Raw genomic sequence first — 23,867 nt, 5'->3', positions numbered from 1 at the left:
CACTCCTGTGTTCCTCTCCTGCTATTACTCAGGCAAAGAAAGGGGTGGTGCTACCCTTTCTTGGGGTGGGGGTGGGGTGAGGTCTGGATGAGCCCGGCAGGTCTTACCGACTCTTACCACTTTCTTAAGCTTTGAGGACAGAGGTCTTCCCAACCTGTTGATATGGGAAAGGGACAGGATTTAGGCATATAATAGGTCTGAGAGCCCCAAGTACCAGTGTGAAGTATATCATTTGTATTCAGTTACCTCCCTGCTGCCTCCCCTGGTAATTCTCCTTTTCAGCCCCTCTCTTGCTATTAAAATAAGTCATCACCCTCAAGGACCAGTGCTTCTGCCTTTATGAAACCCTTAAACTGCTCCAACCAGACATCACTTTATTAACCTCTTCAGCTTTGAACACTACCCACTTACCGCTCAAAATCAGATGATGCTTTTCTGCTTCTAGGCTCCTCAGAAGTCCTGCTTGGTGACTGAGGTGACCGATAAGTTAGGAGCACTTTCCCAAGCACGTTATTTGTATACTAATAAATAGATAACTTCTAGAGCTACAACCTCGCATAAGATCATGATAATGGAGAGGACTTTAGCTGGATGGCAGGCCAGTGGGGGTCTTTTGACCCCTGACAACTTGGGGAAGAGGATGACCTAGTCCCTCTGTCCCTCAGTAGGCGGTCTAGGATGCCAGGAAGGAGGTGGAGGGAGCTCTCTTGTGGCTTTTGCTTAAACTTTCCATCTTTTGGGGTTGGGGGGGGCCATGTGGAGATGAAAGGGAGACTTAACCTGGAAGGTAAATGTTTAGCATCCAGCTCTTAGGACAGACAGCGACCTTGTCTTCCCAGAAACACGAATAGCTCTTCATTCATGGCTTGGGAGAGGATCTGGGCCTAGGATCCACTTCAGGATAATCTGGGCAAGGGAGCTTCTAAAATGAGCCTGGAGAAAGCCATTGGAAGTACTTGGATTGGTCCAGGTGGGATGGAGGCAGTGACAGGGAGAATGAGTGTGAGTATGTATGACTTTTTCAGACTAGAGGTATAAGGTCTGAAGGCTTCGGGGAGTCACTGCATCATTTCCAGTTTCAAGTACCTAGACTGGTCAAAGCAGAAAACTGACAGGTATTTATTTTGTACCTCCTGTGTTTCCAGACATGTGCTAAGAATGGAGTCAAACCACGGTACTGAGGGAGAGACCAGGGAATCTATTTCTGAGATACTCTGGAATCCTTGGGATAAGCGTAGAGTACCACGTGGGGTAGTGAGAGTTGGGGAGTAAGTGTGTAGGGGGGATATCCCCTTGCTGCTTGCAGCAGAGAGTGGCATCTTTGCAGGCAGTTATACTACCGAGAATAGTCTCTTTCCCAGTTCAGAAGGGTGTGGGGGTAGAAGGGTCAAAGTCCAGTTTTCTACTTTCTAGCCTGGTAACTGGAGGTTAGAGTATCAGGCTGGTCACTGGGGAGTCACAGGATCCAGGTGCCTTTTTTCCTCTGCAGGTTTTTCATTCAAATTAGGTTTCCTGGCCCTGATTACTGGGATGGGTAAGGATGATCCTGAGTTCCTGAGCAAAGGGAAGAAAGGGTTAGGCCTGAGGAAATCTGAGCCTTGTGTGTGGTAAAGGGCACAATGCTGCTGAAGGCAGTGGTTGGAGTCTGGAAGTGAGGAACCTGGGCCAGGACTGTTCACCATCAAGCCTTGAAGGTAAGCGTCTCCTTGTTTGTGTCACTATGGCCATGAGCTGCAGAAGAGAGTATCTGGGCTCTCTCGAGCTTAGGAGCAAAGCTGGCTTCTGAGCTGAATGTGGTGGAGTAGAGAGGGTGCCTCGCAAGCCAGAACTCTGGCTCTCTGTTCCCAGAGCTGACCAGTTCTGCCCAGGCACCCTTCCTGCCCGACCCTTCCTCCAAACCGGGTGCATTGAGAGCTGTCTCTGAGGAGGTCTGGACAGTGAGTCTGGGCCAGGCAGGAGGTTTGAGAATGAACTTGGCCACCTGGCACTTCCTCCCACAAGCGTTGAGAGCTTTCCTAAGACAGAGTGCAAGGCCTTGTAAGGGTTGGAGGGCTTAGCGTGGGGCGATGCATCACAGGAATTTGGATGCTAGCTTTTTTCTGGGTTCTGAATATAGGAATACTGCCTTTAGGTAATAAATAGGAGATGGAGAATCTGTTCTTGCCTATGCCAGATGTTGCATTGATGGGATGAGACATCCCTGGCTAGAACAGCCAAAGGGCAGGGTGCGCGAGGGAGGTCATGCTTCATTCCTGGTTACGAGCGCATAACCATACCTGAAAAGAAAACATCTAGTCAGCCAGGGCATAGGCATGCTCCTGAAAACATGCCATTCGATTTCGAACCCAGATTTGTATATGCTGACTTTATTAACAATCCGTCAAACATATTAAAACCATTTAGAAAGCAGTGCCTTGCTTACTATCTGGCGCATGATAGTCACTCAACCTTGATGACTGAACAGACGTCATTGCCCTTGACCAAACTGGACATGATGGGTGCCCCATGAGTCTTGGAAGCCAGGGGTCTGTGGTAGTTTCTCGTACTTGCTGACAGACACCTTTGAAGGTGGAAACCTCTCCAGAAGTGGCCCTCTGATTAACTTGTGCCTTGAGTCAGGATTGGGCCTGCTCCCCTGCCTTTCCCAGGACCATGCTACTTTTCTCTGTCCTTCAGGTTCCTCCTAACTTGATCCAAGGAGAAAACTCCTTCCTCCATGGTCCCTTCCGGGTCCAAGAGGGCTTTGCTGCCCTCTGTGGGTGACGTTGTCTTAGTTTTGCCCTTTTCTGCTACCATCCTCTCTCACCCCTTCCCATTCAGATTACCTACCAAACAAAGCCTCAGAGCTGGACAAGACAGTAGCCGTCCACCTCAGTGGCACCATTGCAGTCAGCCGATGCCTCAGTGCAGTGTGCATGGTCACCCTTTGCTCAGAAGCTTTCAGTGGGTTCCCACTGCCATTCAAGGCTCTCCAACCAGCTCTCCCTTCTCTCTCCAATTACCTCTGTCTGGTCTTCTGGCTAAATCCCTTACTTTAGCCAAACTGGTCGGTTCATTTTCCCCAAATATCTGGCCCTCTGCCTTTATACCCTTTCTCCCTTGTTTAGAAACACTGCTTTCCTTTAAGGTATGCAAAGCTGCCATGGCCTCTAGTCACAAGGACGTTTTTCTCCTGGCCTGGCTCCTTTAGCTCCGCTAGCACAACTCCCTCAACACCTCCCACACATCGCCTTGGATTGCTGTGTCTCATGTTCATTCATGCAGTATTTTAATTTCAGAATTTATCTTTGTAACCAAAATAATTTTTATTGCAAAAGATCCAGACAATACCGAAGTGTTCAGAGCAGCATGTAGGACTTGTTCCCCTCTGCTCACTCTGTCCGCAAAGGTTACCACCCTCGGCTATTTGGTGTGCATCCTCTAGTTCCTTTTCTAAATATATGTGTCTATACACACATTTGGGGAGGGGTTAAAATATAAAGGGACTCATCACATCTATTATTCTACCTTTTTTTTTTTAAACTTTAAGGTATATATGTTTGTCTTAGAGGTTTTCTATATTAGTATAGTTAGGTTTTCCTTTTTAATGGTTTCTCAGTACTGCATAGTATATAGTATTTACTCAGAATAAAACATATTTGTCTGGAATCTGTTATATGGAGGGTATTGTGCAGCTAGCATCTAAGGGACTCCAGATATCTTGTCCTCGCCATCAGTGAGCTCGCTCTTTAGAGGAGAGGGGGACGGAGGAGCGGGAATACACAAATAACCACAACACAAGGGAAAATACATTGAAGTCCCCAAGTGTGCCTGAAGTTCCGAAATAAGAGAAGTCACTTCTAGCTAAGGGGATCAGGACTTAACAGCGGAGGTGATCTTCAAGCTTGGCCTGGAAGGAGCTTGACAGGTGAAGGAAGAGCATGAACTGCACACAGAGATGAAAACACACAACGCAGGTTCATCTGATGCCATGAGCGTGAAGGGGATTTGATTCAATTTATAAACATTTATCAAGCATCAAATGTGTCAGACATCATACTAGGCAATGAGAATATAGAAATGAGAAATACGAGGTTCCTGTCTTTAAAAGGCTTTCATTTTAATGGAATCAAAGCCAGGTTTGGAAAGGCAGGTTAAGACCAGATGATGAAAGCTTTCAACTGGCATAGCAGGTAGTCTGCATTTAATTCACTGGACAGTGTGGAGCCATGCAGGCTTTTTAGTGGGTGGGTAGGTAACGTGACTGACGCTGAACAGATGGCAACAGTGAACAGAATGGGCTAGAGCAGGGAGAGCCTGAGGCCGAGGGGCTTATTTTGTTGTTTTTTGTTTTAACAAGATAGAAGTTTATTTCTTTTTAATTTTTGGCCACACCGCGTGGCCTGTGGGATCTTAGTTCCCCAACCAGGGGTCGAACCCATGCCCCCTGCAGTGGAAGCACAGAGTCTTAACCACTAGACTGCCAGGGAAGTCCCTAGAAGTTCATTTCTGCCTCAGTTAAAAGGTGTCTGGTGGTAGGCAATCAGGACTGGTATGGTGGCTCTACGGTTACCAGTCTCCGATGACTTCTTTTTGTTCGCTATCCTACTTACAGCCTCATGGTCGCCTCATGGTCGCCTCATGGTCTAATACGGCTGCTAGAGTGTAATTCATCTCATCTGTATTCCAGGCAGCAGAAAGAAGGAAGGGAAGGAGACTGGGGGGGAGGAGGTGGGGCACTGCGACACACTGCTTAGTTAAATTAACTTCCTTTAAGCAGCCTCCCTGGAAGTCCAGGACAATATTTCAAACACTTTGGTTTATGTCTTATAGGCCAGAACTTAGTCACGTGGCCTTATACAACTTTAAGGGAGACGTGGAAATATAGTTCTGTTTGTGTTTGATTTTTTTTTCCTTTTTAAAGAATTTGAGGAATAATTTGCATAAAGTGCAATGCACAGATCTTATACAGTTTGATAAGTTTTGACAGGCATACACCCATGTAACCCACATCCCTATCAAGATATGGAGCATTCCATCACCCCCAGAAATTTCCTCCTGCTGAGGGGGCTTTTTAAAAAAAAGAAAAGAAAAAACCCAAAAGAGAAATAATGAAGGTTTAATTAGGGTGGTAGCTGTGGGAATGGAAAGAAAGAGCTGGAGAGGCTGTGGAGGGAAAATCCAAAGCAGACTGGTTGGATGTGGGGGTGAGAGGAGAATCAAAGAGAGTGCTGATAGCAGAACCAGGAACAGAAACAGGAGGTTGGGAGTGAAGTCTAGATTGTTGCAGGTGGGATGGAAGGAGAAAGAGGAATGAGTACGGTATTGTGTGTGTTGATTTGCGGTGCTGGTCAAACATCCAGGTGGAGATCCCCAGTACACAGTGGCGCCTAGAGCTTAGGAGGGCAGTCAGAGCTCAATGGCATCATGGACCAGAGAGATGCTTAAGAGGACAAGACCTAAGAAGTGATCCAAAATATGGTGACTGTGAGCTCACTGGACCTTTGAGGGAGCAGAATCCAGATACCCAAGGCCTGAGTGGGCAGTGAGGGCTTAAATCATGCACAAGGGGATTGGTAGGGTCACCCGAAATAACTTAAAAAGTCTTTTAAAAACTGAAGTCCTGGGACTTCCCTGGTGGCGCAGTGGTTAAGAATCCACCTGTCAGGGCGCTTCCCTGTTGGAGCAGTGGTTGAGAGTCCGCCGATGCAGGGGACGCGGGTTCGTGCCCCGGTCCGGGAGGATCCCACATGCCGCGGAGCGGCTGGGCCCGTGGGCCGTGGCCGCTGGGCCTGCGCGTCCGGAGCCTGTGTTCCGCAACGGGGAAGGCCACAGCGGTGAGAGGCCCGCGTACCGCAAAAAAAAAAAAAAAAAAAACACCTGTCAATGCAGGGGACACGGGTTTGAGCCCTGGTCCGAGAAGATCCCGCATGCTGCGGAGCAACTAAGCCCATGCGCTACAACTACTGAGCCTGTGCTCTACAGCCTGCAAGCCACAACTACTGAGCCCGTGTGCCACAACTACTGAAGCCTACAAGAGAAGCCACCTCAACGAAGAGCAGCCCCTGCTGGCTGCAACTAGAGAAAGTCCGCGCGCAGCAACGAAGACCCAATGCAGCCAAAATAAATAAAAAGAATTTCTAAAAACAAACAAAAAACCCGAAGTCCTTGCACAAACATAAAATGGGTGTATGTAGCTGGTCTTTTGACAATTTTGTTGATGAAAGGAGAAAGGAAATGGTAATGTCAGAGGAAAAGATCAGGGATTCATCCCACCCTTACAGTGAAATAACCTGTGCTCTTTTCAGTTAACTTAAGGACAGGGTGATGGGACAACACCCTCCCTCCTTTTGGGTATATGACCTCCAGAAAATCAAGCTGAAGGGCTGGATATGGGAGAGGGATACGACCTTCGGCAGCTGCTGGGTTGCGGTGGGCCAGCCAGACACTGCCAGGATAGGTGTGAGGACACACATATCTTTAAGAGGAAAGACCAGAGCGCAAACTGGCTGGACTCAGGTAGTCCTGGGTTTGAATCCTGTCTCTGTCACCACCTAGCTAGATGACCTTGAGCAACTTACTTAACCAGAACACCCAGTTCGTCATCTGTAAAATGGAAACAACCATGCCTACCTTTCAGGGTGGTTTTGAGGATTACAGACAAGTGTCTGGAACACAATACGTAGTCGTAAATGGGTGCCATTATGTGGCCCAGCCCCTCGCGATGGGACCGAACGGCTAACGGACAGGTCAGAATCTCAGGGCAGGGAGAGCTCCCGCGGCCTCCTCCCTCCAGGAGGTGGGGACAAGGTGGAGGAAGGGCTGCGGGAGGAGGAGCTGGCGCGCGTCGCGACCCGCCCCGTCCCGTCCAGTCTGGCCTGGGCGCTGAAGGAACTGCGGTCCTAGCCGCTGCCACCCAACAGCCGGTCCTGGGTGTCCCGTGACCTGCGCCCATCCAGTCATGACCCTGCGCCCCTCACTTCTCCCGCTCCGTGTGCTGCTGCTGCTGCCGCTGCTGCTCAGTGGGGCGGTGTGCCGGGCTGACGCTGGGTTCGAAACCGAAAGTCCCGTCCGGACCCTCCAAGTAGAGACCCTGGTGAGGAGGAGATAGTCCCGGGCGGGCTCTTTGGAGGTCGGGCCTCGTGAGGAGAATGCCGGGGTCTCAAGGAACCTGGGAGCGGGGAGGAGAGGCAGTGCGGGCACTGAATTGGGGGTGCTGAGTCTAAGGGCAAGAACGGGATCTTTGGAGGAGCCTCCGTGACTCCTGTAGTGCGATCATAGGTGGAGCCCCCGGAACCGTGTGCTGAGCCTGCTGCCTTTGGAGACACGCTTCACATACACTACTCGGTGAGGGGCCTGGGGGGCCGGGGCGGGGCCTGGGGGGGCGGCGCCCTGCAGCAACACGTCAGCTTTAGCTTGGACACGTGGCAAGCGGTTCGCGAGTCACTCCGGCTCTGGGGGTCCTCCAGCACGTGGCCGGGGGAGGGGCGCTCCTCTTCCCTACCCTTTTTACCTCCCTGCTTTTCCGCCAGTTCCTCCCGGGCCCTGAGAAGTGAAGGGTGGAGGGATCTCCGAGAAGCGCCAGCCCTTTCTGCCCCGAGGGGAATGCTAGGCAGCAGTCACTAGCGGGTTGCCGACCGAGGCCCAGGTGTGTGCGCGCCCTGCTGGGAGGGAGAGGTACTAGGTGTGTGCTCTAGAAGCTCTTCCCCCCCCCCCCGCCCCCACCCAGGGCAGCTTGGTAGATGGACGCATCTTTGACACTTCTCTGACCAGAGATCCTCTGGTTATAGAACTTGGCCAAAAGCAGGTGATACCAGGTATGTGAGCCGTACCTCCCATTCCACTTCTTCCCAACCTAAGCCCTTGCTTAGCTTCTTCAACTCCTAAGCTACGGTGGAAATGTCCCCTGGAATAAGACCCCCGGGCTCTACCAGCCACCTCCTGAGGTTCAAACCCCGCTTCTAGTACTCCTCTTGCCCCACACCACATTGGAAGCCAGAGATTCCAGCAGTGGGGAGCTCAACTGAGGGTCCATGGGGAGCCTTTGAGCCTCCTCTCCTGGGATTTGGGGAATGTAGGTAGTTTCCTATTCAGTTGTGTCTTCTTCCTCAAGGTCTGGAGCAGAGCCTTCTAGACATGTGTGTGGGGTGAGTATCTGGGCAGGTGGGCTTGGGTACCCCCTCTGCATGGCTCTGCTATCCCTGCTCCTAGAGGAGGCAGGAGAATGGGCTTTGGCGTCACACTGGGCAGGTCAAGGTCACTGGGCACTGAGGCTTTGGATGAAGCCTCAGGCTTCCTGGCTGTGGATTTTGTTGGTGGAGTTGAGACATGTGGGGGGATGGACGCCTTGGCTGGTCAACCTGTTTGGTGCTCAGGTGGGAAAGTTCACGTTTTGAGTGTGAATATCCAGAGGGTTTTGTTGGTGGGGCTTCAGATGGACTGAGGTGGCTGGCCCACCTGTTCCCACCTCTGGCTATGACTCACATTCCTTCCCTCAGAGAGAAGCGAAGGGTAATCGTTCCTTCTCACTTGGCCTATGGAAAACGGGGATTTCCGCCATCTATCCCAGGTAATCTGACTAGGCCTCTCTCTGTGGCTATCAAAATACCCAGTCCCAGGGACTTCCCTGGCAGTCCAGTGGTTAAGACCCTATGCTTCCAATGCACGGGGCGCAGGTTGGATCCATGATTTGGGAACTAAGATCCCACATGCTGCACTGTGCAGCAAAAACAAACAAAAACACCCAGTCTTTAAGAGCCACGTACAAGGAGCCACGTACACTTTGTCTGGAGCTTGAGAAGGTCTAAACCCAGCTTCCTGAAAGGTACAGGAGTGGCTGAGGCTTCCTTCTGCAGGGCCACCTTCTTCCTCCTCAGATCACCAGCAGGGACTAGGAATATATAACCTGTTAAAGCCACTGGCTTGTCCTCTGGCAGACAGCAACTTTTTAGGGAGGAGACACCTGCTTGAGCCACACGAGTCTGCTGCCTGTGCCACCTCTCCGAGAATTCTGGACTTCTTTCCTGCCCTTTTCCTACAACTCCAAACTGTTGGTTGTGCAGTTGGCATGGCTTCTCACCACATCTCCACCGTTCCTTTCAGCCTCCACCAGGATGATCACAGTCAAGTAATTCAAAACAAAATAAAACAAAAAACAACTTTTAAAATCCAAGTCTGGGACTTCCCTGGTGGTGCAGTGGTTAAGAATCTTCCCTCCAATGCAGGGGACTCGGGTTTGATCCCTGGTCAGGGAACTAGATCCCACATACATGCTGCAACTAAGACCTGGTGCAACCAAGATAAATTAAATAAATAAAAATTAAAAATAAGTTTTTTAAAAAAAAAAAGCCAAGCCTACCCCCTAACTTTAAAAGCCCTCACAGGTCACTGCTGATACCGATTTTTGAAGGCCTGAGACTGGACAGATTTCCCAAGATGCATATCTCTTGCTTTTGGTTATAAGAAATGTTCTACTAGCGAAAATGACTTGTACTTCAGAGTATTGGGATAAAAGTTCTCATCTGAGTTCCAGCTTAGACAGAGACCCATAGAGAGGGTCAGGGGACTAAAGAGAAATTCTTTTACCCAAAGTTCTGTTACCTCCTCATTTCCAGTGCTGCCTGTTTGCATTTCTCCCCCAACTCATTCCTGTCCATTCCTCCACTCCTTTTTTTTTTTTTTTGCGGTACGCGGGCCTCTCACTGTTGTGGCCTCTCCCGTTGTGGAGCACAGGCTCCGGACGCGCAGGCTCAGCGGCCATGGCTCACGGGCCTAGCCGCTCCGCTAGGCATGTGGGATCTTCCCGGACCGGGGCACGAACCCGTGTCCCCTGCATCGGCAGGTGGACTCTCAACCACTGCGCCACCAGGAAAGCCCCAGTCCTTACATCTTAAACCACATCCTTCTTCCTCTCTAGCCTTTATGGTGAAACACCTATTTTTTTTTTAACAATCACATTGAGGTGTGCTCATTGGTTGGCGAAATTTTAAAAAGTCTAGTTTAAATCCAATTAATTTCAGCCCCGCAAAGATTCTCTCCATGTGGCTGTTTAGAAATGGAATACAGTTAGTACAGCGGTCTCTAACTTATAAATGGTCTTTACAAGTACTTTTCACAGAAAGTTTTTCTGTCCTGGCAAAGACCTGTCAGTGAATACAAGCCACACTTGTATATTTGAGGTAAACGTGACTATAACTAGATAGCTCATAACCCTCCTCTGCTTCTGCCTTTGTAAGAGAACTCAGCCCCACATTTAAATCTCGCCAGCTTTACAGTTGGTGCTGTGGTTGTGGTCTGCCCTCCCCGCTTTCATTCAGATTTGAGTCCTGGGTAACATGCACAGGGATTCTAACCTTCACCTCCTCTCTGCCTCCAGCGGATGCAGAGCTGCATTTTGACGTGGAGCTCATTGCACTGATCCGAGCCAACTACTGGCAAAAGCTGGTGAAGGGCATTTTGCCTCTGGTAGGCATGGCCATGGTGCCAACCCTCCTGGGCCTCATTGGGTATCACCTATACAAAAAGGCCAGCAGACCTAAAGTCTCCAAAAAGAAGCTCAAGGAAGAGAAAAGAAACAAGAGCAAAAAGAAATAAAAAATAATTTTTTAAAATCTTTGCACTTTTCACCGGATACTTTCTGCTGCTACCTTTGTAAGTGGGAATAAGGTAAAGGGCTGGGGAGAAAGGGCATTCTTCGTTGGGTCTTGCCTGGCATGGGGGTGGTTGGAGGCTTTGGATCTCTTCTCCTGGCCCTCTTCCTGTCCTGACTTACCCCAAGGACCATGGGATCTCTGGGTCCCAAAGGTATGTGTTTTGGCTCCCATGGCGTCCTGACTGAGGAGCAATCCATCACTGAGAAGTAAGCCTCTGGGTAGTTGCCTAGCTACTCTCTTTACCCCCTAGGGCCGCTGTATTCCTAGTGTCCTCCAAGTAGACTGTTCTATCCAACATGGCAAAGATACAAGGAGCTCATAAACTCCATGGAGATTTTTAATAGCAAAGTCCTCAGGTCTCTCAAAACATTCTCTGGGGGTTGAAAAGAGATTTTCTCCTTGTATCACAGGATGTGGGCGATCACATGGGCTGCTTCAATGATGTTGTAAGTGGCTGGAGGTTTTTGGCCACCTGGCTGGGCTGTAGGCATGGACGGGGGCTGGGGTAAGTTCCTGCTTTGATTGACGATGAAGCGTGGGCTGAGCTGGCTCAGCACTTCATCACTCACTGAGATGCCATCCAAGTACTGCTTGAGCATCTCCCGCAGCTTCTCATTGATTTCCAACAACTGGGCACGTCTGTGTTGAAGGCTCAGTTGCTCCAGTTTCACTTTGTTGTACCTTTTCCAGAAATTCTCCATCCCTATGTAGTCCATTATCACCTGGGAATTGAATTAAAGGGAGAAGGGGTGTGGTAGCACCCATTAGCAAGTGTAGCCCCAGCCTTGGGCGGTGGCCTCCGGGCCGTAGGAAGCTTACCTTTCCAAGCTCCTCAGTAAACTCCTCTGGGTCAATCTTTATGTCCTGCTCCTCGGGAGTCAATACCGACGAATAAAAAGGCAGCACTTTTTCTTCCTCTGTTTCAAATTTCCTACATATTTCAGCAAGTTTAAGGACCTTTTCACCCTATTGGAAGCAAGAAGAGACCTTTCATTAGGAAAGGGGGTGGGGAGGGGAAATAGTGGATTTGGTTCCCCTGCTTCAAACCAGGGGAGCTACTTATCCAAATGGGAAACAAAAATAATAAATACATCCAACAGAGAGAGCTATGTGCCAAGCACTATTCCAAGTATTTTATACTCTTCTAAAATTCATTCATCATGAAGTAATTTCACTTAAAATGTGAGAGGAGAGGGAACATGGAATAGAATAGGCATTCCAAGTGTGCACTCAGGCAGGAAGCAGGGGGAAGCCCTCTATGTCTCCCCAGCCCCTTCCGCTTCGCAGGGAGCCGTCTTCCTTGGTTCTGTTCTGGCTGCCTTCTCCCCTTTGTTACCTTGTCGACAATCTTCCTCAGGGCCTTGAGGGTGGCATTACTTTCCAGGGTGAGTTTGACTAAGTTCTCCTGTGATATTCCCCGGGCCCGAGTCCTTTGGGCCTTAAGTTTTCGCAGTTGTACAAGGACCAACTCCTTGTCCTCACGAATGTCCTGGTTCTGTTCTTCACTCTCGCGGCCGTGCACCATGATCTTGCCTTTTAAAATAATTATGGAATCCTAGAGGAACAGGGTAGGTTAGAGGAAACAGTTGACTAGGTGAGGGTCTTCAGGGAGCAGGTAAAAGGACTGTCTGGGGACTGATACCAGAGCATACCATCTTTCCCCAACCAGTGATGAGGCCCAGTAGAAACTGGGGAAAGGAGAACAGGGGATAATGGAACAGTTAAAGCAGTGAGTCTTTCAGGTGGGCTGCACTAACCTGTAGTCTCTGTATTTTTTTCATCTGTGCTTCAATCTCTTTGCAGCTCTTCTCGTCCTTTGCCTTTAGAGTCTCGAAGGCGATCTTTCGATCCTCTGTGGCATCAGTGTAATTCTTGAGTGCATCCTGGAACCTTCTCCACAGATCTTCTACTGTATGCTCCAGTTGCAGTCTTAGAAAGTGCTTCTCTTCTAAATTCTGGGAAGTGGCCCCAAAATAGCCAGTGCTTGGAATTACCCTATTAGCACCCTTTCACTTCCACCAGCAACCTCCCCCTCTTGAACTGTTTGTAGCACAGTGTGGTGCAGAGGTTGCCAGTGAAAATGCCTACAAACCAGGCAGATGATATAAATAAGCGCTGTGGGCTAGCTGGGGCCTGTGGCGAACCAGAGAGGAAATGCTCCATTGGTCTGTGTTTGGGGGGGTGGGAGCACAGCTGCTCAGCTTCACATGAATGTCTCCATTTGGAATGTGGCCCAGTGTTACCGGATCTTTACATTTTTCAAGGGAAGCTGAAAATTTGGATTTTTATGTGAAATCTTCCAATTTTTAAATGTAGAGAGCTTATAAAAATTTTTAATGAAACGTTATGAGGCAAAATAAAAACAAAGCGGGGGCTTCCCTGGTGGCGCAGTGGTTAAGACTCCACCTGCCAATGCAGGGGACACGGGTTCGAGCCCTGGTCCGGGAGGATCCCGCATGCCGCGGAGCAACTACGCCCGTGCGCCACAACTACTGAGCCTGTGCTCTAGAGCCCGCGAGCCACAACTACTGAGCCTGCGTGCCACAACTACTGAGGCCCCCATGCCTAGAGCCCATGCTCTGCAACAAGAGAAGGCAATGTGATGAGAAGCCCAGCACCACAACGAAGAGTAGTCCCCACTCACCGCAACTAGAGAAAGCCTGCGCACAGCAACGAAGACCCAACGCAGCCAAAAAGAAGCAAAGGGCCCCACCCCCCAAATCCAGGTCTGCAGGCTGGCTAAGTCTGCAGCCTCCAGGGTGGTGGAAGCTCTTGGGGCCAAGGGACAGGAGAACTGGACTCTCCCCCTGGCTCTACCACAGACCAGCAGCATGACTTTGGCAGGTCATTTCACTTCTTTGGGCCTTAATTTCTTCATCTACAAATCACAGAGGAGAAGCCAGACGATCTCCTTGGTGTGCGTTAGCTCTAAAATGCACTTCCTTGACATTTCAGAATGGTTCCCCCTCCCCACCAATTTTCACAAAATTACAAAAAGCAGTAGGGGTACCTACAGCGGCAACAGGCATTTTATTGGCCATGTTGGTTAAAGGGATCTCTTCTAGCTCTACTAGCCTTGAGCGATTTTCTCTCACTTTCTCCCAGTTCCTGCCCTTCTGCTCTCCCTCTGTACCTTGTTTTTGAGATCTTCCCACATGCTCTGGAACTCCAGCTTGCTTTCGTACTCAGAATCTAGGCAGTTCTGCTCCATGGCCACGAAGACATCTTGTAGGTAGTGAATCTCTTTTTCATGTTGGTCAATAATTGTCTTCCTGTAGGAGATAAGATACCGTCTCTGCTCTGAGGCATAAAGCATAGGGATCAATAATGACAATGCAAAGCAGTATGTAATAAAACTATATGAACGGTACAAACTCTTAGGTACTGAAGAAGGACAGAGGGAAGGCGGGTTCTCTTCTTTTCAGGGCCAGAAAGAATGAATAAGATTATTTTGATTTTTGAATAGGTAATACATTCATATGATACAAAAATCAAAAAGTACAAAAGGTTGCAGTGAAAAGTCTCCTTCCCATCCCTGTCCCCCAGAGAGGTAGATGCGTAGGATTTTGATAGTTGAAAGTGGGTGGCTGCTTACAGCCAGCATCTTGACATAGGCTCTAGCTAGTCCCCTGGGCTCAACCCCCCCATATCTCCTCTTAGGTCCCCATACCTTTCTGTCTCAAACTCCTTGGTTAGGGCCTCCAGCTCCACGTTGTAACTTTCCTCTAGGAGGCTGAGCCGGCGTCTCTGCAGGGCCAAGAGCTGGTCAATGTTGTGCAAGTGGCTGCGCAGCGCGTGGGCGTACTGCTCCTCAGCTTCTGACAGGTCCTTCACTAACGACTGGGTAGGAAACACAGAGTTACCATTTTGGCTGAATGGCATCTCTGTGAGAAAATAAAAATGTATTCGGCTAGCTAGTTCCTATTTTCCCTAGTCTCTAAAGCCAATTCTTTGGCTCTGGGAGCTCTGGCTCTGCCACTTGTGAATGTGAGAAGCCAGTGCTGGTGAAGGGGCCATGTGGAAGCATTCATTCCAGTCAACGGCCCAGCTGAGCTCCCAGCGGATAGTCAGAATCAACTGTCAGTCATCTTACACATCCAGCTCAGTCAAGCCTTCAGATGACTGCAGCCCCACATGACATCTGACTGAAAACCGTACGAGAGATGTCAGGCAGGAACCTCCCTGGTAAGCTAAGTCAACCTGCAGAACCACGAGACAGAGTGAAGTAAATTGTTGTCGTAAGTCGCTAATTTAGGGTGGTTTGTGATGTAGCAATAAAAAATGAGAACATGTCCACTAGAAAAAAAAGGGACCGTGTGAGCATCAATATGGATAAGAACTGCAATGGATCAAAACATATCAAATATGTTTGATTATGAGTTTATCAGGATACTTTTAAAAAAAATCAGTTACCGTTAGAGGATGCCAGACAACCGATTCTTTTTTTTTTTTAAACTGGTTTGTAAAGGGAAGAGAAAGAGCATTTCTTATATAACCTATAGTGTATATAAGCATTTCTTATATAAAGTATACCTCTGGGTAACTGAATGGTAAATGATAGTATCTCTTTATAGAAGTACTCAAACTAATAAATGAAAAAAGAATACTATTAGAAAATCAGCACTTTGCAACCCCCAATGAATTAATGGATAATCAACAGCTGCTAACATCACAAATGTGCCTCCTAATAGAAGAACACAACACCTGCAAGCTTCTAGATCGAATTACCAAGACACAGGAAATACCGAGGACAAAGTAACATGTTAAACTACAATACAGTATACTATGCAGTTGTTAAAAAAAAAAATGAGAAGCTCTTTATGGGCTAATGTTGAATAATCCCCAGGATATATTATTAAGTGAAAAAGGCAAGGGGCAGAACACTATGTAATACTACCATTTGTGTAAAAAAAAAAGGTTTACTCATGAAACTAAAATTATTGGGAGGGGCACTGGGTGGCTGAAAGGCACCAGTGGGAGGGAACTTTTCTCTATATAACTTTTTTATCTTTTGAATTTTGTGAGTGAACTACCTATTCAAAAAAGTAAAACAAATTAAAGTGAATAAAGCAAAAAAGCATTTACCAAATGCCCACATGATCCACTCACTGTAAACTACCACATTGCTAGCTTTTACCTTACATGTTTAGTATGAAAGAGATCTGAAATAGGTGCTGATAATGGAAGACTATTCACTCACTCAAGAAACGTTTACTAAACCTGCTATGTACCAGCACCCTGCTGGATGCTGAGGATTCAGAGATCAAAAGACATTCTCAGTGCCCCCAAAGGAGCTTGAAGTCTTGCAGTAGGAAAAGTTATGTAAGTAGAAAATTACAATAAATTCTGAAAAAAAAACCCCAAAAAAACCCCAGGTATAAAGTTCAGATTAAATTCTGATTTTGTAAATTCTGAAAAGAAATTACAGCATGAAAAATGCTATGAGGTTGATGATTTCCCAGTGACAATGGGATATAAAGGACTTAGTGCCTACATCTGACTAAGAGCACTGAGGAGGGCTTCATAGAAGAGATGTCAGTTGTATCACTCTTGAAGCAGGAGTGAGAGCTTGCCAGGAAAACTGGGGAGATAGGGAATGGCATGTGCAAAGGCACAGGAAAGAAGGCTGGCTATGTGAAAGGTACAGGTAGAGGCCATATCATGAAGGGCTTTGATGTTTGATGTTCCTTCCAAGGAGTTTCGATTTTTTCTGTAGAAGAGGGGAGCCACTAAGGAGATTTACGCAGTGGAGTAACAGGATCAGATATTTGCTTTAGAAAGATAATCCTGGTGAGGATTTCCCTGGTGGCGCAGCGGTTAGGAATACACCTGCCAGTGCATGGGACACGGGTTTGAGCCCTGGTCTGGGAAGATCCCACATGCCGCGGAGCAACTAAGCCTGTGCGCCACACCTACTGAGCCTGCGCTCTAGAGCCTGTGAGCCACAACTACTGAGCCCGTGTGCTACAACTACCAAAGCCCTCGCGCTACAACTACTGAAGCCCTCGCGCCCAGAGTCCGTGCTCTGCAACAAGAGAAGCCACCGCGGTGAGAAGCCCGCGCACCGCAACAAAGAGTAGCCCCCACTCGCCACAACTAGAGAAAGCCTGCACACAGCAATGAAGACCCAATACAGCCCAAAATAAATAAATTAAATTAAATTAAAAAATAAAAAAAGAGACTATTGCAATAGATAATGCCCGTCTCAACTACAGCAGGACAGTGAGGAAGAAGAGCAGGGTGTGACTTTGAAAAATATTTAAGCAGAAGATTTATACAAGACTTAGTAACAGAAGTTAGGAATGGAAGCAAAAGCTGGGATGATTCCCAGATTCCTGGGTTGGGTGATCTGGTGAATGGTCCTACCCAAATAGAGAGTATGAGGAAGATCAGATGGTGGAGGATGGGAAATGGGGCTGGCTAGAGAAGGAGGAGCTCATGAGCTCAGTTTTGAGGACAGTGACACAGCCAGGAACAGATATCGAGGGATCCTGAATAAGGGGTTTGGAACTCAAGAGAAGAAATCCCTTAGAAGAAAAGATGGTATATACTCAACTCAAGAACCTCCCCAAAACATAAGGTTGGCTGATTGAATTGCTTAGAGATACAGAACTGCTCTTACCGATGGAGATCTTCTCAACCTCATCCAGGGCCACTGAAGTTGAATCAAAGAGGCCAAACAGAATTTGGTTGAATAAAGCACTGGAGTGGGGGTCAAGAAATCCGTGTGTAGTCACAGCTCTCTCATTGACTAGCTGTGTGACCTTGAGCAAACTGGTTCCTGCCTCTGGAACTGAGTCTTCTCACATTGAAACGAAGGTATAGAACTAAGTTCAAGTCATCAGGTGATGTCTACCGTGCCTTATAACTCTAATATGGTACTGGTTTGAGGCAGTAGATGACCAAGGAGAATGGCTCCTCTAACAGAGGGAGAAGGATGACGGCTCAATATTCTAGTTTTCATTTCATGTGTCTTGGGAGGGCTTTAAGATCAATTACTTCACTAGGCCCATTCTATTAAGAGATCAAGACAGTCATAGTCAAGTGTTTCTTTGGGAAGAGAGCTTGCCTTGATGACACCGTCCTTGCAGTCCACCACTCGTTCAAACGTTCGGCTGAGGATCTCAATGTCCTTATGAAGCTCTCTGGTCTTGACTTCCCGAAGGACCGTCCTCCACTGTGTGTTAATCTTACTAAGGTTCAGGGCACAGTTGTGCTCCTCCTTGGCCAGCTTGTCCTGTGTGAAGGAATAAATAACCACCCCCTCCCAGAGGTCAGGGTTAAAAGCCCTGATACAGTACAACAAACAAGATCACCCTTCTTCTTTTCTGAGGGACCAAAGCTCCTCATGGCTAACACTCAGGAGTTCCTGTTCTTGTTTTGGGAGGGTCTGAAGTAAGAAAGGAGCAGCCCAATGGCATTTTAGGGAGAGCTAGCATGAATTTCCTTCTGGGTGGAAGCATCAGAGCAGGATATTGTTTGTAATGACCCATCTCGAGGGAGAATATCACGATTTCAGACAGCTCAGACAGCTGATAGCACCTACTGTCCCAGTTCTGGGGCTCAGGAGTGATTGTCAAGCTTTACACCACCTTCCTCCCTCCATGCTTCACAGAGAACTGCCCCTTCCCCCAGACAATATTGCCTGAAATCTAAGTATATCTGGGTCTTAAGATTTCCAGAGGAGCGGAGGCTAGCATGAAAATGAGGCTCCCACAATGACAGGGGCAAGGCAACAGGACCAGTGCAGGGGGCGTTGCAGAGATTGGGATTGGGCAGAGAGTTAATGCAAAAATCCATCACCTTTAAGAACTGGTTCAGGAGCCTCTCTTTCTTCTTGGCCATCTCCTCCTCTGCCAGCAACTTCTGCTGAAACAGAAGCAGCTGCTCTTCGTCGGACAGGGGCATCTTGGCCTTTTTCCCTTTCTTAGACATAGCTGGATCTGGGCGAGGATCCTCCGCCTGCCAGGGCCAGCGCTAGAGGGGGTAGGAGGAAAATGCCCCCAGAAAGCTGACTTCTGGAACTGCCCCTGGAGGGTAGTTGGACCTTAGATCTCAGACCTCAGGCAGGAGATAGCCTGGGATAGCGGTGAGGCAAGGCTCCCAAACCAAAAGACGCATCTCCGTCTCCTAGCAACGGGGATCTCGCTAAGATGGCGCTGTAACGGCTAGGAGAAGAGGTCTTGGCTCGGTGCGCCCTCTGCCGGCTGGAGGACCGCAGTCAGTTTTTGAGAGAGGGTCTTTTACTTCTCAAAATCCCTAGCTTCCCCAATGACCGTTTAAAAATCTTTTTTGGATTATTTTTCACATAATGGCCCTATTTTAAAATACAAGTAATAACAAGTTTTGGAGATATATGGAGAAACAGGAACCCTCATACACTGGTGGTGGGAATGCAAAATGGTACAGCCACTTTGGAAGACACTTTGGCAGTGTCTTAAAATGTTAAACATAAATTCACAGTGTGAACCAGCAATTTCACTTTCAGACATCAATCTGAAAGAAATGAGAGTGTATCCACATAAAGACTTGCACAGGAATGTTCTTAGCAGCATTACTCATAATAGCCCAATTGGAAACAGCCGAAATGTCCCAAAACAAGTGAATGGGAGACAAAATATGCTCTTTCCACACAGTGGAATACTATTCAACAATAAAAAAGGAACAGACTATGCATGCATGCTGCAATGTGGATAAACCGCAGAAGCCAAGAGGCCACATATTGTAAGTTTCCATTTATATGAACTACCCAGAAAAGGCAAAGCTATAAAGATGCAAAGTAAACTACAAATTGCTTGGAGGGAGGGGGGGAGATTAACATTAAATGCACATGAGAGATCATATTGGGTTGATGAAAATGTTCTGAAACTGATTTATTTTGGACAACTTGATGAATTTGGGTTAAAAAAATCATTGCATTATATACTTGAAAAGGGCAAATTATGATATGCAAAATGTGCCTCAATAAAGTTGTTTTAAATGTGAGACATAATGCCTGTATCAGAGTCCTCCAGAGAAACAGAACCAATATTTTAAATATATAATATTTAAAATATAAATATTTACAACATAAAATATATATTTCCATCCATCTGATGTTTCAGTCTGAGTCCAAAGGCCAGAAAAGACCAAAGTCCCAACTCAAGCAATCAGGCAGGAGGAGTTCCATCTTACTCAGCCCTTTTATTCTGTTCAGGCCTTCAGCTGATTGGATAAGACCCACCCACATAAGGGAGAGCAATCTGCTTTACTCAGTCTACTGATTAAAATGCTAATCGCATCAAGAAATACCCTCACAGGGGCTTCCCTGGTGGCGCAGTGGTTGAGAGTCCGCCTGCCGATGTAGGGGACACGGGTTCGTGCCCCGGTCCGGGAAGATCCCGCATGCCATGGAGTGGCTGGACCTGTGAGCCATGGCCGCTGAGCCTGTGCATCCAGAGCCTGTGCTCCGCAACGGGAGAGGCCACAACAGTGAGAGGCCCGTGTACTGCAAAAAAAAAAAAAAAAAGAAAGAAATACCCTCACAGACATACCCAGAATAATGTTTGACCAAATATCTGGACACGCTGTGGCTCAGTCAAGCTGGCACATAAAATTTACCATCACAAGTCCACTGCTCGTCAATACACATGTTCTTAAACCATACCTAATCTCCAAATAAAGACAATAACCAGGTCAGAGTACTGAAATATTATAAAATAAAGTCAATATATTTTATGTTACATGATAAGGAATAAGAGAGGGAAAAACAAAGATATTTTATTTTTATACACACACAAACATATTCATAACAAGACAAGAAGGAAATATAACTATTACAGTCCTGTAATTACAGAAATTACATTTCTGTAATTGGTCATCTTGCTGTACTGGAAATTTATAACTACCGTCTTCTACTATTCATTCTGCATTCTTTTTGCCTTCAGCAAGCACCTCAGCTGGTCACGGTTCTTTACCTGGTGGGGTGACCCAAACTCTCATTCCTGAAAGGTCTGGGCCATTAGTAGTCCTGCCTGGATTGCCACTATTGCTGGTACTGTAACCAAGTCTTCAAAAGGCCATTCCACCATTCTCTCAAACCAGCTGCTTTAAGATGGCAGAAAACATGGTAAGACCAGTGAATTCCATGAGCATGGGCCCGTTGCCACACTTCATTTGCTGAGAACTAATTTCCATGATCAGAAGCCATGCTCTGTGGAATACCACAATGGTGAATAAGGCATTCGTAAATCCACAGATGGTAATTTGGGCAGAAGACTTGCATGCAGAGAAGGCAGGTGTGTATCCAGAGTAAATATCTATTCCTTTAAGAAAAAAACACTGCCCTTTCCAGGATGGAAGTGGTCCAGTATAATCAACTTGTTCACCCAGGGGGATGATACAATGCAGCGGGCCCAGTGTCGGTCTCTGCTGCTGCCAGATTGGGCCCTCAGTGATTGCCTTAGCCAGGTTGGCCTCGGTGAGTGAACGCTCGTGTTGCTGAGTCCACGCATAACCTCTGTCCTGGCCAAAATGGCTCTTTGTTCATGGGCCCATTGTGCAATGACAAGGGTGGTTGGGAAAAAAGATGGACGGTATTCCCATAACAGGTCATCCTATCCATTGATTATTAAGATCCTCCTCTGCTGAGGTCACTCTTTGTGAGCTTTTTCTTGGAACACAAATATCTTCATGTTTTTTGCCCATTCAGAGAGTTTTATCACATAGCTCTTCCCCAAATTTCCGTGTCACAAATTTTCCAATCATGTTCCTTCCAAGTCCCTGACAATTCAGCCAAGCCATTGGCCACAGCCCAGGAGCTAATATAACAATATAATCACATGTCTGGTCATTTCTTCTTTCAAACAAAGTGAACAACCAGGTGCACTGCTCTATGTTCTGCCCCCTGGGACCATTCCCCTTCACAATGTCCTTCAGGATGTTCCCAGAAGGGTCAGTAGTATTACAGCTGTTCTCTTGTGGGTGGTGCCTGTGTTTTGTGCAGAACCAACTGCACACCAGGCCTGAGTCTTCTCTTCTTCCATTAGCTGATCATAGGGAATTTCCCCTGAGGCCATGGGTGCAGGCTGGAAGGGAAGTGTGTGGGAGGCCATGAGAATTTGAACCATTTCTTCATGTAACTTACTTGTGCCTGCAGGGCCTAGCCAGGCCTGATCTCTTACATACCACTTTAATTTGATGACGGAGTGCAGCTTTGCACACCCAACTTTACGGCTTGATGGACAGCTCAGGTCACACAGTCATTTGGTGGTCCATTCGGAGCATTCAGTCTCTTCTAAGACCCAGTAGCAGGCCAAGAGCTGTTTCTCAAAAGAGGAGTAGTTATCTGTGGAGGACTGCAGGACTTTGCTCCAAAGTCCTCAGGGCCTGTGCAGCGATTCACCTATAGGCGCTCCCAAAGGCTCCAAACAGCATGCCTGTATGCCACTGCCACTTCAGGCACCATTGGACCTACTGGATTGTGTGGCCCCCGCGGCAGAGCAGCTTGCACAGCAGCTTGGCCTGTTGCAGAGCCTTCTTTTGTTCTGGCCCGGCTCAGAGTTGGTAGCTTTTCAGGTCACTTGGTGAATCGGCCAGAATAACACACCCAAATGAGGAATATGCTGCCTCCAAAATCCAAAGAGGCCCGATAAGGTGTCGTGCCTCTCTTTGGTTGTAGAAGGGGCCAGATGCCACAACTGATCCTTCGCTTTATTTTATTTTTATTTTTTTTTTACATCTTTATTGGAGTATAATTGCTTTACAATGGTGTGTTAGTTTCTGCTTTATAACAAAGTGAATCAGTATACATGTACATAGGTTCCCACATCTCTTCCCTCTTGCGTCTCTCTCCCTCCCTAATCCTTCACTTTAGAAGGGATATCTTGATGTGCCCCACACCCCTGGACCCTTGAAATTTCCCTGAGCTGGAAAGGCCTCGAACTTTAGCCAGATTTATTTCCCATCCTCTGACACACATATGTTTCACCAATAAAAACCAATGTCTGCCGTAGTTGCTACTTCTTCTGTTTATTTATTTATTCTTGGCGCCTGGATAGGGACATGAACCCTGGGCCCTCAGATTAAAAGTCTGATGCTCTCCCAGCTGAGCTACTCAGGCAGTAGTTGCTACTTCTTGCTCACTAGATCCAATCTACGTAATGTCATCAATGTAATGGGCAAGTTTGATATCTTGTGGATCAGAAAGGTGTCAAGCAGAACATCATATATTGATGACCAGTGTCAGGGGAGGACTCCCACTACATGGAGGAAGAGCTGAGGTCATCACAGTGCTGTTTGGCCACCAGGAATAGAAGTCTAAACATTTCTGCCCACTGCATCTTGGTAACAGAGTTGCCAAGGAAAACAATGTAGTCAGGCACTGGATGGAACAGTGCTTTACTCACATAGAGAAGAGACAGAGCAGGATCAACTTCAGTAGTGGGTGCTGGTCCCCGAAGGCCAGTGGGTCCCTCCTGGAAGCAGATGCTGGGCAATTGGCCTACATGCACCCCCTCTGGTGCCAAGTAAAAGGATCCCTCCCCCTGCCCCATAGAATATGAAATAGCTGGGGGCATGCCTGAGGACCACTGATGCATTTGCTTAAGTAGAACAAACGAGTACACATTGAGCATGAAAGAGAGAGAGAGATTCCCACACAATGTGCACAGGCTGTGCGGGCACTTTACCTCTTGGTAAGAAAGTGTTGCAACCCCAAGGTCCATTCTTATGTTGCTGAGTGGGGGATGAAATATTGTGAGCACGAGACTGGCTTTTTCAACAAAAGGTGATCGAGATCCCTGTGAACGAAATGATGACATAGGGCTGCAGAGGTGATATACCCCTGAGGTAGAACCGTGAAGGTGTATTGCTGGCCTTGCCAGCTAAAAGCAAACTGCTTCCGGTGGTCCTTATTGGCAAGGATGGAGAAAAAGGCACTTGCCACATCAATTGCTGCATATCAGGTACCAAGGGGTGTGTTAATTTGATCAAGCAATGAAACCACATCTGGCAATTGGAGCCACCACCTGGTTAAGCTTACAATAATCCACTCTTATCCTCCAAGATCCATCTGTCTTCTGCACAGGCCAAATAGGTGAGTTGAATGGTGATGTGGTGGAAATCACCACTGCTGCATCTTTCAAGAACTTAAGGATGGTAGTAATCTGTGTAATCCCTTCAGGAATGTGGCATTGCTTTTGCTTTACTATCTTCCTAGGTGGAGGCAGTTCTAGTGGCTTCCACTTGGCCTTTCCC

At 47.5% G+C, this 23,867-nt stretch overlaps 2 protein-coding genes and 1 non-coding gene across 5 annotated transcripts; 1 reads left to right on the top strand and 2 right to left on the bottom strand.

Moving 5' to 3' along the window:
- Positions 1–6,851: 6,851 nt before the first annotated feature.
- On the top strand, positions 6,852–10,593 carry FKBP11 (FKBP prolyl isomerase 11). 2 transcript variants are annotated; one of them, XM_004274381.3, is made up of 6 exons: positions 6,852–7,075; positions 7,261–7,326; positions 7,709–7,796; positions 8,093–8,126; positions 8,478–8,548; positions 10,355–10,593. In XM_004274381.3, the coding sequence occupies exons 1-6, from the start codon at positions 6,941–6,943 to the stop codon at positions 10,570–10,572; spliced, it is 612 nt and encodes a 203-aa protein (XP_004274429.1). In that variant the 5' UTR covers positions 6,852–6,940; the 3' UTR covers positions 10,573–10,593. The 2 variants fall into 2 exon arrangements, with proteins under 2 accessions (XP_004274429.1, XP_033292309.1); XM_033436418.2 differs by lacking the exon at positions 7,709–7,796 and having other exon boundaries at positions 7,024–7,075.
- A 357-nt stretch (positions 10,594–10,950) lies between these two features.
- On the bottom strand, positions 10,951–18,763 carry CCDC65 (coiled-coil domain containing 65). 2 transcript variants are annotated; one of them, XM_004274382.3, is made up of 8 exons: positions 18,435–18,763; positions 17,701–17,868; positions 14,302–14,471; positions 13,765–13,903; positions 12,389–12,586; positions 11,968–12,186; positions 11,451–11,597; positions 10,951–11,353 (listed from the first exon to the last, which is right to left on the bottom strand). In XM_004274382.3, the coding sequence occupies exons 1-8, from the start codon at positions 18,564–18,566 to the stop codon at positions 11,036–11,038; spliced, it is 1,491 nt and encodes a 496-aa protein (XP_004274430.1). In that variant the 5' UTR covers positions 18,567–18,763; the 3' UTR covers positions 10,951–11,035. The 2 variants fall into 2 exon arrangements, with proteins under 2 accessions (XP_004274430.1, XP_049550605.1); XM_049694648.1 differs by lacking the exon at positions 17,701–17,868.
- A 3,895-nt stretch (positions 18,764–22,658) lies between these two features.
- Positions 22,659–22,731, bottom strand: TRNAK-UUU (transfer RNA lysine (anticodon UUU)). The gene has a single exon. It is a non-coding gene; the product is annotated as a tRNA-Lys (tRNA).
- Positions 22,732–23,867: the final 1,136 nt, after the last annotated feature.

This window comes from Orcinus orca, chromosome 11 (genome assembly GCF_937001465.1).
Source record: "Orcinus orca chromosome 11, mOrcOrc1.1, whole genome shotgun sequence".
NCBI lineage: Eukaryota > Metazoa > Chordata > Mammalia > Artiodactyla > Delphinidae > Orcinus > Orcinus orca.
Note: the sequence above shows the minus strand (reverse complement) of the source record. Positions and strands in the feature narration are given on the sequence as shown.